The 16,952-nt window shown below is 41.5% G+C and overlaps 1 protein-coding gene across 7 annotated transcripts in view; it reads right to left on the minus strand.

Moving 5' to 3' along the window:
* The window catches only part of COL6A3 (collagen type VI alpha 3 chain), a 158,057-nt gene that overhangs the window by 26,021 nt on the left and 115,084 nt on the right, over positions 1 to 16,952 (minus strand). For all 7 annotated transcript variants that reach the window (XM_069733332.1, XM_069733331.1, XM_069733329.1 and 4 more), the window contains 13 exons: positions 16,799 to 16,834; positions 15,434 to 15,496; positions 15,217 to 15,279; positions 15,084 to 15,116; positions 14,937 to 14,973; positions 14,724 to 14,735; positions 11,813 to 12,306; positions 10,471 to 10,567; positions 8,769 to 9,467; positions 8,235 to 8,340; positions 5,884 to 5,972; positions 4,278 to 4,568; positions 1,847 to 1,927 (listed from right to left, as the gene is read on the minus strand). In XM_069733332.1, coding sequence (XP_069589433.1) covers positions 1,847 to 1,927; positions 4,278 to 4,568; positions 5,884 to 5,972; positions 8,235 to 8,340; positions 8,769 to 9,467; positions 10,471 to 10,567; positions 11,813 to 12,306; positions 14,724 to 14,735; positions 14,937 to 14,973; positions 15,084 to 15,116; positions 15,217 to 15,279; positions 15,434 to 15,496; positions 16,799 to 16,834 — 2,101 coding nt within the window. The remainder of the gene's footprint in view (positions 1 to 1,846; positions 1,928 to 4,277; positions 4,569 to 5,883; positions 5,973 to 8,234; positions 8,341 to 8,768; positions 9,468 to 10,470; positions 10,568 to 11,812; positions 12,307 to 14,723; positions 14,736 to 14,936; positions 14,974 to 15,083; positions 15,117 to 15,216; positions 15,280 to 15,433; positions 15,497 to 16,798; positions 16,835 to 16,952) is intronic.

The following is a 16,952-nucleotide window of genomic DNA, read 5'->3' on the forward strand; positions in this document are numbered from 1 at the left end:
TCCGTAGTACATACTGTACCTGCACAATCTGCAATCTTGCCTTGCGCAGGCGTGTACTATGGAGGACAGAGAATGAGCTTCAATCCAATATTGCAGCCAGCATGCAGCCAGCGGGTAAGGAAAGGGTGAATCAAACACCCGAAAACCCCACCCCTATGGCTGAAAATTGTTCCCTCCAAATTCAGGTGACAGAGTCCCTTTTAAAGGGGATGTCCAGGCTTGTGATGAGTCTGCAGTCATTCTTTGTGACTGCAGACTTCTGAATTCTCACAGTGCACACTGCACGCTGTCAGGATTCTCTCATGCTGGGGATTTACATTAATGCGATCACGTGCTGACTAGACATGCGTGACCTCCGTCAATGAAAATGAACTGAGCGAGGCCGGGCACATCTAGTCAGAATGTGGTCAGAAGTCTACAAATCACATACTTGTGCTGACATGACTGTCCACCGGCAAGGGAGAATCCTAAAAGTGCAGTGCATGCGTTGTGAGAATTCAGAAGCTGCGATGTCAGGATTCAGCTCTGCAAGTTCCAGTAGTCGTCACATGGACACGTCACTCATATGCGATTTTTCAGACTTAGGGTGTGTGTCCACGTTCAGGATTGCATCAGGATTTGGTCAGTATTTTACATCAGTATTTGTAGCCAAAACCAGGAGTGGGTGATAAATACAGAAGTGGAGCATATGGTTCTATTATAGTTTTACTCTAATTGTTCCACTCCTGGTTTTGGCTACAAATACTGATGAAAAATCATGACCAAATCCTGATGCAATCCTGAACGTGGACACATACTCTTATGGTCCTGCGACATCGAGCTTCTCTTCTGCTTCTCTTAGTTTTTCACTGAACATTGAGAGCATTAGGGAGAGGAGCTCGTGGGCACATGACTGAGTGTGCAAATCACATATGTCCTTGGCGGAGGGGGGGCACCAAAATGAATTCTTTCCCCGGGTGCCAGAAACCCTAGATACACCTCTGCTGGTATGCTACTGCGAGCGGTGATTACCGGGTGCGGTGGAGGGTGGTCTGTGCACAGGCAGTGAGGCAGGGACTGAGGGTGTGCACAGAGAGGATGGAGACCCGGAGACTGCCCGTCCCAGTCTACGCCGTAGCCTAGAGCCCTCATTATCATAGGAATATGGCAGTTAATAAATTGCTTTTCTGAAGCTTTATAGTGTAGTTTTAGGTCAGGGAGGGTTGGATAGGGATGAGCTAGCAAGGTGCAGGGACAGGTAATGATGGCTACTTGCGAACATGTGCGGCAATTGCGGTTTTGCACTTACGATGATACATAAAACACTGCTAGTAGTGTTTTTTCTCATTGCTGCAAGTACCGCATTTGCCGGATGGCGGCAAAACCGCAAGAGCCGCACATGTCTGTAAGTCCCATAGGGAATGAATGAGGCCGAACGCAGTGTTGCCCTAAGTGATCCATTACGCGGCAGATGCGGAAAAACTGTCGGATCTGCTGCAAAAGGCGACTTTCACATCAGCGATTTTTGCCAAAGTCACTGCCGATAGTGTCATACTCACCAAAGGGGGAGGCAGCACTAAAAGTGCCTAGGGCAGCAGAAACTCTAAATACGGCCCTGGCGACGGTGCAGATGCCAATCCCGGACATACACACATACATACATACATACACACATTCAGCTTTATATATTAGATATAAAGGTTAATATATTCTTTAGTGACAATGGAGTTGTGAAAACTTTCTTGCATGTGTGTAATTAGCCAGTGTGTATAGTTCTATGTATAACAATCTATCAGGGTCCTTCATTGAATTCGATACATTTCAGGGGATAGCTATTTTCTATCTGTACTGCTTCTTCCTCACTCACCTATTTCAGGAGTATCCATGGGCTCTGTGCTCACCACCATTTTAGAATTTGCCACAACTTCTGTCTGGGGCTCAGATGTACCTGAAAAGCAGAATTGTGTACATTCAGATGTCAATAAGAACTCAATCATCAGTTTTTATTTTTGTAGCTTGATGTAGTTAAGCAGGACCCTTATATTTGCAATATGTGGCATGCAGAACTAGTGTTAAAGGGAACCTGTCACCCCGTTTTTTGAGATTGAGCTATAAATACTGTTAAATAGGGCCTGCGCTGTGTGTTCCTATAGTGTATGTAGTGTACCCCGATTCCCCATGTATGCTGAGAAATAACTTACCAAAGTCGCCGTTTTCGCCTGTCAATCAGGCTGGTCAGGTCGGGAGGGCGTGGTGACATCGCTGGTTCTTCCTCAGCTTTACGTTGGTGGCGTAGTGGCGTAGTGGTGAAGACACAGCGCGCGATCTGCGCTGTCATCCCTTTCGTCGGTGGGGGCGGCCATCTTCCTGGGGCCGCGCGTGCGCAGATCGAGTGCTCTGCTGCACGGGGCTTCAGGAAAATGGCCGCGGGATGCCGCGCGTGCGCATTAGAGATCGCGGCGGCCATTTTCCCAAAGCCGAGTTGCATCTCGGCTTTGGGAAAATGGCCGCCGCGATCTCTAATGCGCACGCGCGGCATCCCGCGGCCATTTTCCTGAAGCCCCGTGCAGCAGAGCACTCGATCTGCGCACGCGCGGCCCCAGGAAGATGGCCGCCCCCACCGACGAAAGGGATGACAGCGCAGATCGCGCGCTGTGTCTTCACCACTACGCCACTACGCCACCAACGTAAAGCTGAGGAAGAACCAGCGATGTCACCACGTCCTCCCGACCTGACCAGCCTGATTGACAGGCGAAAACGGCGACTTTGGTAAGTTATTTCTCAGCATACATGGGGAATCGGGGTACACTACATACACTATAGGAACACACAGCGCAGGCCCTATTTAACAGTATTTATAGCTCAATCTCAAAAAACGGGGTGACAGGTTCCCTTTAACTGCTGTTGCTTCAACAGCATCCAGCAACTATATGGGTTAACACAGTCACAGGGGACAGGGAGTGGTTAGCAGAGCCCCAGGGGGATTGTGGTAGCAGGGAAAGGGATGAGTGGTGTGTGATCTCTCTCTCACAAGAGTTCAGGCAAGTGAACCATAGGGACACAGGATTCCATTACAGAGTGGAGTTGGGCTAGCCCCCTGTACTGCTAGTGGAGAAAGTCTATCAGGAGCAGGAAGATAGTTATTGGAAGAAATTGTGTCACTGAGATCATCTCCCTCAGCAAACCCTCCCCCCTCCTCCATTACACCGTGCTAGAAGGAATGCTGTGTACACTGTGCTTTTGTAAAGAGTCTTGATCTGTGCTGAACTGTGCTATCAAGAGAGACTCTTAGTCAATGTGCCTCTAAGAAGCAGCTGTACTGTTTATAAAGCCTGTGCTTAAGAGACTTGAATTGTACTGAATGTCCAGCCTGTGCCATTAAACTACACTGTTCATGTTCATGAGCACTCTATCAATTGTATCTGTGTGAGCAAGTGGATCCATCTTGTGCCTGAGGAAGCTGCAGTACATGGTCGCCCTGAGTAAAGGTTCCCCCAGAGTTCCAAAGAATTCATGAGACCTGTCCCGCCCCTATCTGAACCTAACGGCGGATGCAAATGCAATGGATATTATGCACATTGCTGTAGCCTCTGCAGATGTAACATGCAAAAAGATGTAGGCTAAAATAATTTGCAAAGTTGCTCAAATTTTTTTATTACTTTCAGCCAGCTCCACCATGGAGGTTAAATGGAGCTTACGAGAAACCAGCAACGCCGGCCGACAAATTTATCAAAAGTGGCGGCGTAAATTATGCCAGAAATACTACTCCAGTTCCTGACTCGAGTAACATTTCTGACGAAGTATACAGAGGTGCTTGCCACTGATAAGATATGCCGAGTTCAGTAAGTGGCACGTGCCTGTTCACGAATTCGGCACATCTTATTCCGGCTTGCCCCTCATGAAGACTGGCGTACAAAACGCAATGTTCCGGGGCAGTAATCTGCTAAGTACAATGGTATAAAACAGCCTCAGAGTCAAACTGATTCTAAAATTACTGTTCAGTGGATGAGTCTTCAAGTATCTGACTAACAGTCTGGCTACTACATTACGTATCGCTTCACATACGATGCTTCTGAAAAACCCAAGTAGTTCTGACAATTTTCCTAGAAAGATTTCCTGTAATTTTACTATTGTATGAATGGAAACTACAAGTTCTGTCCGAGTGAGTCATCCTCCCTATTCCCAACTTCCAAGTTTTGTTTTACTATGGAATTTACAGTCTCGTCTGCACTTGAGCCACTTGGTCTGTTAAACTGTCCCATAAAAGACGGGATTTAGGAACAGCAATTCATACTTACGAGTTGTAAATGTTGTCTGGTAGGTGATCAGACCAAGGTTCTTGTGCTGTCCCGTAACAGTGACTTGATACACTTGTCCACTTATGAGGCCTCCAATAAGTCTCTCGGTACCGGTGACGTTCTGTTTAAGGACTAGAGAGTTGTCATCTAGAGAGGTGATGCTTAGCTCGTAGACGTCCGGTTTTTGGAGGTCAGCTCTGGCCCAGCTCAGATAAACGCTGCTGTCTGTTACATCAGATGCCAACACTTCAGGCATTGGGAGGCTTGTCATGTGTGTCGTCACTGTACGATCTTGAAGAAGTAGAAGAATTTTTGTTAAATGCAGTAGTAATCTCTACAACGTAATAGTCTGCCAGCTACAAAGAATAAAAAAATCAGTATAAGGTCTGTATATACTATGGCTCACTTTACTCCAATGCAACTTACACCGGGTGTTTTGTATCTAGGATTGCCTATTACTATGAACGCAGTGTACTCCTAGTTTTTGCCACAATCACTTGTCGGTACAACAGAAACAGAATGTATAGAGCTGGTGGTACATAGTGGTACAAAAAAGGGACCGCTGCAGCCAGATGTGATAATTCAGTCGTTACTGTGGCCAGTGATTGACTGCAGCTGTCATATGTTCAATACAAAATGTTGGGAAAATGGGCTTCACCAGGAGAGGGGTGAGAGAAGATGTCTAGGTGAGTTTCTATTATGTGAGTTTCTATTATTTTATTAGGCCAAGTATTATGCTTCAAAAAAAGTTTGGAAAAACCCTTTACGGGGTAACCGTACTTTCGGGTATGTTTTCATAATGAGCTGTCCTGTGTGTATACATGAAGAATATCACTACTTCTGGCCACTATATGACTTGTCTATTACGGTTTTACCAGTTTTCCCCTCTGCCGACTCCATCTCTTAATTTGCAATCCGCTCTGAGCTGGTGGGAGGAGGCAATCTACTGTGATCTCTCTCATATACAGCACAGCACACAGAGAGGGATTCCCGCTCTTCATTCCTTAGTTAGTATGAAGTGAGAACAAACAGCAACATGAAGGAAATTGTAGTGAGCTGTGTAGATGTGAATCAAGCTCCGGGGTGAGGTAAAACACTTCGAAAGCTCAGCACAATCTTTTTTTTTCCTCTTTTGACTTTTTTCTTATTCTGTTTTTCCCTCCTCCCCCTCATCTCTTCATAGAGGATAATGGTCTTTGCCACATCACGTCATAAGGATCTGGAAGTTCGTCTTGTCTGAGCAAGATGGATTGGTGCCATTTTTTTTTTCCAGAGTGGATGATAAGTTTTGGAGGAGGGTGAATTGGAGGGGAGAAGAAAAAGCCGGTAAGTGGGGAAGGACGCAAATTTCCATGATAAGATATTTTAATTTTTTTTTCTATTTTCCTCTACTATTGATTTATGCAAAGTTTAATGGATATACAGTTCCCATTTAATGTCTGTATATAAAAAATATAGTTAGAAGACTTTGTATTGAAGAAGTAAGGGGGAAGATGGTGTAGTATGTGGGAAGCAAGATTTGGGAAAGGCACAGGTTTGATTGATGTAAAATATAGTTGAACGAGCTGTTCTGTCACGTAAGATCCAAGGTAAGTTACACAGTTACCTGTGGGAGTCTCGGTGCTTCCACGTACTGTGATGACCTCTGGCGTTCTGCTGGTAAACAGCTCATCGGGTATTACTGCATTCTGTGTCCTAATACAGGAGGAATAGATGATATGGGTTCAGCAAAAATAGAATCAAGAATGAATTATAATATCAGGTGTGACGGAACATTGGAGGGTTGCCCATATGTATTTGTACTACTTAGAGAATTAGACCTCATCCATGTAATATTTCATCTAAAAATCTTAGGCAATAGACCTGGCCTATTTGAATGACACTTCCTTAAAATATGAAACAAAAAACCAAAAAGAGATTCTAGGAAGCAATTGTCATAAGTATCTTAAAACCAACAAGTTTTATTAAGTATAGACACAAAATTACCATAACATATAAAACATATACAATATACTGTCCTCGGCGAGATACACATACAATATATAACTGCAGGCGCTAAGCCATGCACAGCACCCAAACTAGGTCTCCAATAGTAACATCATTGGTTAACACCTGTGTTAAGTATGGATCAGACTATTGCAAGTGGCTATATAAACCAATTCTTCCGGAAGAAGCAAGACGCGAAACGCGCGTTGGGGCTTTCAGGACTGCACGTGCCGGTTATGTATAGCATCCATACTCCCTTTATATTGATTTGATTGGTATGGGGTATGCTGTGGCTACCCATCCCTAGAGCATAGGCTATGTTAAGTATTGGTAACCATGCAATGACTATTATGTGAGATATTTACTGAGCACTATGCACTTTATTGGTTTATATAGCCACTTGCAATAGTCTGATCCATACTTAACACAGAGAGGCGAGAGTGATTATTATACATCTAAGACATAAGGCCTTTTTCTGTCTTGGGTTTTTGGAATTTCTCACAGTACTGTATCTAGATACCCATTTGCTCTATACCTTTTTCCTATGCACAATGATGTTACTATTGGAGACCTAGTTTGGGTGCTGTGCATGGCTTAGCGCCTGCAGTTATATATTGTATGTGTATCTCGCCGAGGACAGTATATTGTATATGTTTTATATGTTATGGTAATTTTGTGTCTATACTTAATAAAACTTGTTGGTTTTAAGATACTTATGACAATTGCTTCCTAGAATCTCTTTTTGGTTTTTTGTTTAATATTTCATCTAGTTGCTTTTCTTTGGTTCTAAACAAGCCTGTGGGCAAATTCAGTGCACATGTCCTGCCTTACTAAGTGACCAAGTGAAGGCCATGGGCGTGAATCTCAAGCTCTCTGCCTTTACACCAGAGTAGAATCCCCTTGAGAAAGCGATCAACAAACAAGCGAAACGTAGGTTGGGGGCTCTGCCGGATCCCCTATTTCTTGTCAGTTACCGGTGAGCATTATTTTATATGTATTTATCTGCAGACCACATGGGCATATTACGCTAGCACTTTAGTGACAGTATGCTCTCCAGCCTTATGTGTTTCTGTCAAGTATGGGGTGTGTGGCACTAGCGATCTTTTCTTTTTCATCCTTTTGCAACTTTATAATTATGTCTTTTGTACTTAATTTTACTATATATATTCACAATAAAATACTTTTTTAAACCTATTTACTCTGAATTTTTCTACCAGAGTAGACTTGTATCTGCAACTCCAGATTTACTCAGTCCTATCATGTCCCATATAACGAGCATTTTACAGTGCAACTTATAAAACATATCAAGCTATGTTTCTTCAGTGTTTCCAAATTAAAGCACCAAGCATACACATTTGGTGGCATTTGTCACCCAAAATCTATGATGGCATCATTAAAAGGAATCTGATACCAAGTTTTTGCTACCTCATCTGAGAGCAGCATAATGTAGGTTGAGAGACCCTGATTCCAAAGATGTATCACTTAGCTTAATGGGTGCACAGTTTTTAGATGTAACAAGTAGCTGAACTCGGAAAGCTGCCCACATCACAGCTTCCTGTGTACAGTGTCTATTGACATTGAGCTGCTTATCAGAGGAGGAGGCGTGGTCAGACCACTTGGGAGGAGGGACCTAGTCAGGGAAGTGATAATCTCTGGTGATAAAACCTTTATTGTATGAAAACAATATCACACAGCCTAATGTGTCACATCACTGAAATCATTGTCTCATCCACTACCTCATGCTGCCCTCAGATTACATATCAAAAAACTGCTGACAGATTCCCCTTAAAACAGGTCTTATTTATATTAGAATCCTATTTTGTAAGTAAATTATTTCACTGAATTTTGAAAAAAAATAACTCTTGAGCAAAGCAATCTATTAATCTTCAGTTGTTAGGTTTGGCACCGCATCCTGATCTGATTGACGATATCTGTTGCCAGTAAAGTGTATTATCAGTTTAGATCACGTACTCATCATCATTATTAGTCGCATCCTGTGAAGTGCTGGCAGGGTGATCATTCTGGAACCAGTCACAATGCTTTCTTATTTCAGGAGAGAGGTGGAAAGCATTTTCACCTGTGAATAAAGAAAATACGCATCTCAATGAAGACATGTTATATTCTATCAATGCTACCATCTACACCAAGAACACCCCAGTCAGAGTTGGGTAAAGCAGCCCAAACACATTAGACTAAAGTTGAATAAAAAAACTAAATTTCACCATAACTATCGATTGTCGGCTGCTCCCGCGAAATGAACGATTGCCCATTTTGACCAAAGACCGATTGAAGAATTTCAAAACATTGATCAGGCATGTTGTATTTTTGTGGACTGATGATGAGCAATGCCTGCATCATGGTCCAATAATGACCAATATTATCAGTGATTTTTGAGAGCCATCAACAAACAACCACTCATTCAACCAATGAACAAAGGTACGTTTGACCATTTTCATCCAATGTGTATGGGGACCATGAGGCTCTATGTAGTTTGTATATACTTACTGCTGAGAAATCCTGGCAGATGTAGCCCAAATCTCAATAGAGTTTCTTCATGAAGCTCCGATGCCTTATCTGCCTTCTTGGAGAAAACATCATGTGGTTCACTAGCCAATGAATGTAGCTGGCCAGAATTCACCTTGTTCCCGATGCTCAGGATAACAAAGAAGTAACCCTTACATTTGGCCTCAATTACGGCTTGATGAAGTTGCTGAAGCTCATGGGGCTTTACTTCTCCAGTTAGGAATAGGAAAATTACTTTCATGGTCCTGGGGTTGGGAGCACCCTCAAATACATGCTCCACAACATACTTGATGGCATTGCTTAAAGCCCTTGTTCCATAAAGCTGTGTCATCTTAGTCTTGATAAAAGCCTGAAGTTTCTCTTTGTCTGTGTAATCAGTCAGTCCAACGTCTACTTTCACAGGGGAATAACTGGCATTGGCTTGATGTTCGTAGGGGGCATGTTGAAGAACAGCTATGCGTGCATGGTGGGAAGAAGATTTCGGTTCTGTGCTAAGCTCAAGTTGTCCTATGACATGGGATACAAATCTCTTAATCTCCGCAAACTGGGCTGGATTTGTAGAGTCTGAACTGTCCAGTAGGAAGGCCAAGTCAATGTCTACATCAGTAGCCGCTGAGCGCCGTAACCGAAGGTCTCCTCTAGGAACACTAACTCCACATTCGCTAGGTGGATCACAAATATCTAGAAATAAGAAGAGTATTGAGTCAAAAATATTGTGTTTCTCAAAGCAAAATTTATTAGAAACATTTTAATTCTTCCTACAATTTAGGTTGTGTATTTGTGTTGTTATTTAAAATAAAACACAGTAGTAGATCCAAAAGAGAGTAGTATCAGTATTTTACCTCTTTTTAGATTCCCTCCAGGTTTTGTTTGGCTCAAAAATACTGCATGTGTGATTCCAGCCTAAGGGTTTGTTCACAGGTAGCGCCTTAAATGCTTTTTTTCGTGCATTTTTTTTTGTGCAGAAAAATGCAGCATTTTATATTAGTAGCAAAATAAAAGAGATTGCTAAAATCTCATTCACACCGTGTGTTTTTTTTTTTACCTGTGATGCATTTTTTTTAGAAAACACAGCAAATTATGTAAAACAAAATGCGTAAGGCTACGTTCACACTAGCGTTCGGCTAGTGTGCGTCGCGCTAGCGTCGGGCGACGCAGCGGCGACGCACGCGTCATGCTCCCCTATGTTTAACATGGGGGACGCATGTGTTTTTGCTTGTTGCGTTTTCCGACACGTGCGTCTTTTTTGACGCTAGCGTCGGACCAAGAAAGCGCAACAAGTTGCATTTTTCTTGCGTCTGATTTTCGTCAAAAAACGACGCACGCGTCGAAAAACGCAGCGTTTTTGCGTGCGTTTGCACGCGTTTTTCGGTGCGTTGTGCGTCGCGTCACCGACGCAGCGGCGCACAACGCTAGTGTGAACGTAGCCTAAGAAATGGCTAAAAAATGCATTCAAATGCAAAACACACACGCGCGGTTTCCATTTGTGCAGTTTTCTGACCAGAGCTTCCATTTTTCACGCAGAAAAAAAAAACGCATCACAAAAGCTACGTGTGAACATACACTAACTCATACATCCGTACATCATTCGAAAATATTTTCTATTACAAAATGCTTGCTGAATCCAGATAATGGTCTCATAAGTTGTGCTCAATCACTTATCTAGTAAGAAAGTATTGCTTACCCAGACAGACATGGCAGGAGAATATTCGACGTATGGTATCATTGATTTGAGCACCGGTGCCAAGTACAAAAGCCTGGCCCACCTCAGTATTATTAACCTAGAAGGCACATTTAAAAGCTGTTAGTAGGGGGAGGTAAAATCAACCAAGTTTCCAAATATATAATGCCTTTTTAGGGGTTGCACCAATTCCTTTGGGGCTAGGCAAATTCCTGCCCAAATCAATCTAACATCGACAACATGTACTGTAAGTCAGTCAAACTGAACATTGATGGGCATGTATGGGCTTAAATAAATTATCAAAAATAGAATCAGATGGTGCTATACTGGATCCGGATTGTCATGCCAAGACTAATATTACACATCTAAATTCATAAATCATCAAAAAAATGTCAATAATATTTTTAGTGATCGGAGTGAATGATAGACTAGAAAATATTTTCGTAAAAAGGGTTTGATTACGTTAAAATTATGGTAATGAAATACTGCATACAGAAACCATACTGAATATGCTTCCTTATAGATTACATTCTTTTTCTATCAGGTAAATACCGTGAAATGTTTTCATGGCCAAAATTTTGCCAATTTTTTTTTCAATTGTATCATATCCTATGTGTTTTTCTTATGTTCTTTAGCAGGAGCACCCCACTAGAAGAATATTACTATTGCTATTTTGCGCTGTGATCTCAAAGAGGTTTCAGCTATGGCTAGTTGTTACTGTAGGATGTAACTAAAAGATGCTACAATCAGAAAGCAGATGCTTTTAGAAACCTAAAATTATTTATTATTATTCATCATGTGCGTTTTATTGAAGTCACGTTTCTTTTTCTGTCTTGTCGTATTGACTGACGGTTGTTTTTTTTTGCAAAATTCTTCAAATTAACACACGTGGTTCACGAATTTGGCTCAGAGCCAGAAATGTTCTTCAATTTTGACTTTAACCAGTTTGTGCAAATTTTCAAAGCCAAAGGCTCAAATTGTTTAGATAGTATCAAGGTTGTAAAATAAGAAGAAGCGCCAAACTGAAAACTCCACAATAAATTTTACCCAAGGCAGAGACCGGAGTGAGATGCACCCAAAAAATTGGGTCAAATGGTAAAAGTCGCATTTCATGAATTTGTTTAAAACATCTAGATAAGCTACGTTGGTGAAGAATAATCATAAAAAGGCTTAAAAAAGAAAGACAACTTAAAAAATGTCAGAAAACATATAAAACATAAGGTGCCAAAACTAAAGCCACTAAAAGGAGCCAATTATTCCAGAGAAGTGGAGAAACAACAGTGATGAATTGGGCCTGAATGTGTCTAGTGCAAAACATTTATTTGGTTAAATCTCCAATATTCACCTTCAGCGCATTTCCCAGTGCCCTGTCCTCTCGATTTGTAAGGAAGACAGAAGCCACGCCAGCATCGTATAACTTAAGCACAGCCTCATTAAGCTGTACTGAAGCTCTGGTTGGGGCGTTACTGAAGAAAACAGCCACTTTTCTTGTTAGGAACCCTCCACGAGCCCTCTTGAATGTGTTTCGGGCCACAAAGGACATAACAGTGTCCAGGCTTCTCTGTTTGGTGTTTGTCTTCAGCTGCAGGTCTTCGATCACTTTGAGCATAGCTGGCTTTCTCAGACCTTCAGAAAAGCGGACCTCCGTGGTGACCTCGCTATTGTAGGTTAGCAGTGCCACCCGGGCCCCTCTTGGACAATTGCTGTCAGTAATTGTGAGCTGGTTAACCATTCTTAAAACCGCATCCTTCATGTTGTTGAATTGGTTGCGGTTCACATCAGTAGAGGAGTCAATAGCAAACACCAAGTCAGTGGGGTACACGGGACATTCCTTTGGACCTGAACAGTGTAGAGCAATTAGGAAACAGGTTACGTTGTAGTCATAATGTTGTAGGACATTACATGCACTCACTCAAAGTAATTTATTTAATGGATCTTTCTCACGATGGCTTTATTAATAATAATTTTTTGCACTAAAAATGGAAAGTTGTTAATATCTACAGTATATTCGTCTTTGAGTAATGCAGCTCAAAACAGTAATGGTTATTTTTAATTTTTATTTCAAAAGTCAATAGTACACATGAAAATAATAAATTTTGCAATATATCTTATTAGAGAAATCCACTTCCTATCTCAGCCTGGACGGATCGTCCATTCTCAATATTCCAGACACACAGGTAGAATCTATCTGCGGTGAAGTCAGTTCTTCCCATTACCGAGATAGGAGATGACAGTTGGTGCTCGTAGTAAAGTTCTAAGGAGAACTGTTACTGTGGTCTGGTTCTAGCTTCTCCATTTTCTTCCCTCCTCCATAGAATTTTAAAAGCAGCTACCATCATTGGCCTATCTTAGTATTGGGGGGAACCTGTATTCAATGGTTTCACATTATACTCATGAATTGAGAGTGGAAGATCAGTCCGGTAGAGAAAAAAAAACAGATTGCTCTGACAAGATATATAAAGTTACTTATTTTCATGTGCATCATTGATTTATATATGTAAATTGTCTCTTCAAAGAGAAGTAGGGCTTCATCTCTAGCGCCAACTATTGGAAGTAGCAATCCTAAAAGTCAATATCGACCCTGCACCACCACATGACTTAGGATAAAAGCCTAACCAGAATCTCAATTTGCAGACACGTTTTCTGGAGTATCACACCTCTGCATTATAAAGCATTAGATCTGATTTCGCTGTATGAGAGACTTCTGACTGGGGACTTAGGCTATGTTCACAGTGCGTTAGGGCAATCCGTTTAGCGCATATGCTAGCGGATTGCGCTAACGCAATGTCCCAAAAGGGATCGCGTTTGGCCATCCCACTAGCGCAGATACCCGATCTGCGCTAGCGAGGAACGGACCTCGGATGCTGCAAGCAGCGTCCGTGGTTCGTCCGAAACTAACGGGACATCGCTAGCGCGTGCCGAAAATGGTATGCGATGCGCTAGAGATCCGTTAGCACATTGCCGTCAATGGATCCGTTGCATGACGTTAATTGTGACAATTTCACCATGTAACGGAGTCCGCTAGCGTTAACCCATTAACGCAATGTGAACCTAGCCTAAGGAGTAATGTTTCTCCTGTGGAGAGTGACATGAGTGACATGCCAGGGTAAGGAGACTTATAAGCCATGCAAAGTTCCTCTAGAAAATTAAATATGTCAATTGCCTCTTCAAAGGGAAAGAGGACTTGGACTCTAGTGCTACATACTGGAAGTAGCAATCCTAAAAGTTGAGTCTCTCTGAAAAGACAATTTTCATATTTAATTTAACAGAGGAACATTGCAAGGCCAACAGGTCTCCTTACCTTGGCATGCCAAGCATATCACACTCCATAAGGAGAAACATTACCCCTTAGATATCATTGATGTATGAAATAAAAATGAAGACAATGGTTACTCTTTAAAAGTAAAAGATATTATTTTGCTGGGGGGATAGGGTCCAGATGCCTAGCAGTCAGCATAGCTTTCAACATTTTTCTTAATGGATTGACCAATCGGTGAGGATCTCACAATCCAGATCCTTATAATCGACAGTACTTAACAGTGACTACAATGTGTCAAAACCATTTTAAAGTTCAGTTACACTTTGAAAGTAGCTTAGAAGTATGGCTGTTCCAATGGAGTCCCTAAGGGTATAGGCTGTTCTGTGGTCTAACTTCTTCTTAGATGGCTTCAAAGCCGAAGTTAAAATTAACTGCTGTGTGTGTGTTTGTGTCTTTTTAACGAAAGAGTTGTAAGAATGATGATTGTAAGTTACTTTATGAAAGTGAGGACAAAGTTAGCAGAGTTTTATTTCCAAAAATACATTGTTTCCAGCTGAACGATGATACTAACCCAATCCATTTGGGTCTTAGACTCTGGCTCTGTCACGTCCTGGATATACAAGTAGTAAGGAAGGAGATCCAGCTCTAAAAGCAGATTCTTCTTCATTCATCTACGCGTTTCAGATGTGAATATACCCTTAATCATGATCATAATTAAGGATGTGCTCCCACCTAAAACGCGTAGATGCCAACGCTATATCAGAACTAATCTATTTGCCTCCATATTATCTTATGTCCTTTGTATGAATTTTCTAAGAATCTGCTCGCCGAGCTGGATTTCCTTCCTTACTTCTTGTTTTATTTCCAGCCATTCTTACCATTAATAAGCTTCAGTAAATAGTGTTTTAATCATCTTTCTTATAAGATTCTTAATCTGGGACAAAAACAACTAAGGTGTTGTAGTAGTCAAAATGAAGAACAATTTGATGATACTTACCGTAGCAACATGCTGTGAATGGGATAAAGAGGATCACCCAACATGGAAAACAGAAAAAGAATCCATCAGAACTTAAACATTTATCTACAGTTTACGCCACAGAAAAGTATTAAAACTCCTAAGTAGAATGGAGAAAACGTTTTTTTAAAACAGTAAAAACAGCCTTAACATTTTTTTTTACTTATAACCTGGTAAATTTCCAAAAATACTTACGGCAAGTGTTTTTGATATGCTTCACAAGACCACAATGCTGATAAAGAAAAAAAACACTTGTGAGTAAAGTAGAAAGGCCACATTACAGATATAAGTAATATTCCCCAATTGAATATGTGCACTAGTTTATTTTGGTTCAATACTTACATCTCTTGCGCCTCCTCGCTCTCCCTTGAGGCCCTGAAAAATAAATTATTGTTGGTGTATGTTAGATTTTATAGAAAAATAAAATGTATCTTGTTAACCCATATTTATTTCATATACGTTATGTATGACTTACAGCTGGTCCGGGATATCCTGGATCTCCTGGAGTACCCAATGTACCAGGATTCCCAGCATTGCCCTAGAGATAAAGACAGAATGTGCCATTTAATAATACGTTCTGGTTGTATCATACAATCCATCTTTCATTTATTACGTTATTTAGCTACATATGTTTGTTACAACAATGGAGGAACTGTAGGTCATTTCATCTTATACCTTTAAGTTACACTTACTCTGCGGCCCCTGCTTCCCTTAGGTCCCGGATCTCCATTAGCTCCTTTATCTCCAGGATCACCCTGAATAATACATGAGAGCATCTTAGTTGGTATGATTGCATATGTAAATGGTAGTCAAGCCTACAAGACAAGCGGGGTCATGTCTCCATCAGCCTGTTTGAGACATAAATATTCATTTGGCATATGTAAGGAAAAAAATTGATAGGGCATGTTGAATTTCAACATTCTTGGTCTTTTGTTATCAAGAGATATAAGCCACAGCTCGAGGTGTCTGGCAATGATTTATTCCATCCGCTCATTGATAACACATGCATTTTTGGCCTAACCAAGGGTGCATGTGTATAGGGGTCATGAAAAAGTGTTGGTCAGTAGGGTTGAGCGACTTTTACTTTTTTAGGGTCGACTCGGGTTTCGCAAAACCCGACTATCTCAAAAGTCGAGTCGAGTGAAATCGTCCGATTATGGCGAAAAGTCGGGGATCGACCGAAACACGAAACCCAATGCAAAGTCAATGGGATTTTTTTTTCCCTCTCTCTCTCTCTCTCTCTCCTCCGTCCCTGAACAGAAAAGCTGGTGTTACACATTGCAAATCGCTACAGCGCACAAGCGATGGCGATAGGCGTCCAGGCCCTAAGACCTATGTCATCATTCTGCCCACACTCCTTCATTGGCTGAAAAAATGGCGCCAAGCACGTCATACGAAACGCGACTTTGGCGCGAAAGTACCGCATGGCCAACCCCACACAGGGATCGGGTCGGGTTTCATGAAACCCGACTTTGCCAAAAGTCGGCGACTTTTGAAAATGAACGATCTGTTTCGCTCAACCCTATTGGTCAGACAAGCATTCAAACAACCAACAGTTATGGCCTATTTAAAACAAGTTCCTATGTGCCAAAATTAAAGTCAAATTCACCATTTTTGCTTAAAACATTTTTTTTAAATTCTGAAAAGATCATAAACTTCACCCTCAAAGGGTTTGCCCATTCATGACAAATTGATGTCCTAAAAATAGATCAATATTGGATCAGTGTGAGTCTGACACCCAACATGTGATTCGCTCCAGCAGCAGCCAATTGTAAATGCATCGCACGAGGCTGCAATGCGCAACTCCATCAATATGTAGCAGCCGCTGCCAGGTGCTGTAGGACAAATCCTAATCCTAATCAATCCATTCCATTATTTAAACCCGACTGCATTCAAAACCTCGAAATGATCAGCGGGGGTGCCAATATTGATTACCTACTCTAGGGATAGGTCATTAATTTGTTATCAGGGCTTTGAGAGGTATTAACAATAATGAAGATCTTTACACTTGAGTGATACAAAAGCCTCTCAGAAAGTGATTGGGGTATTTATTTTACCTTTACTCCTGGGTATCCAGGAAATCCAGTTTCTCCCTAAAAGAAAAAGAAAAAAATCATTATTAGTATATTACATTTTCTAGCAAATGAGGCAAAAGCTAAAATTGTTCATTTCATAATAACTATATAATAAACTAATAACATGAAACTTAGT

Source organism: Ranitomeya imitator, chromosome 7 (genome assembly GCF_032444005.1).
Source record: "Ranitomeya imitator isolate aRanImi1 chromosome 7, aRanImi1.pri, whole genome shotgun sequence".
Lineage (NCBI taxonomy): Eukaryota > Metazoa > Chordata > Amphibia > Anura > Dendrobatidae > Ranitomeya > Ranitomeya imitator.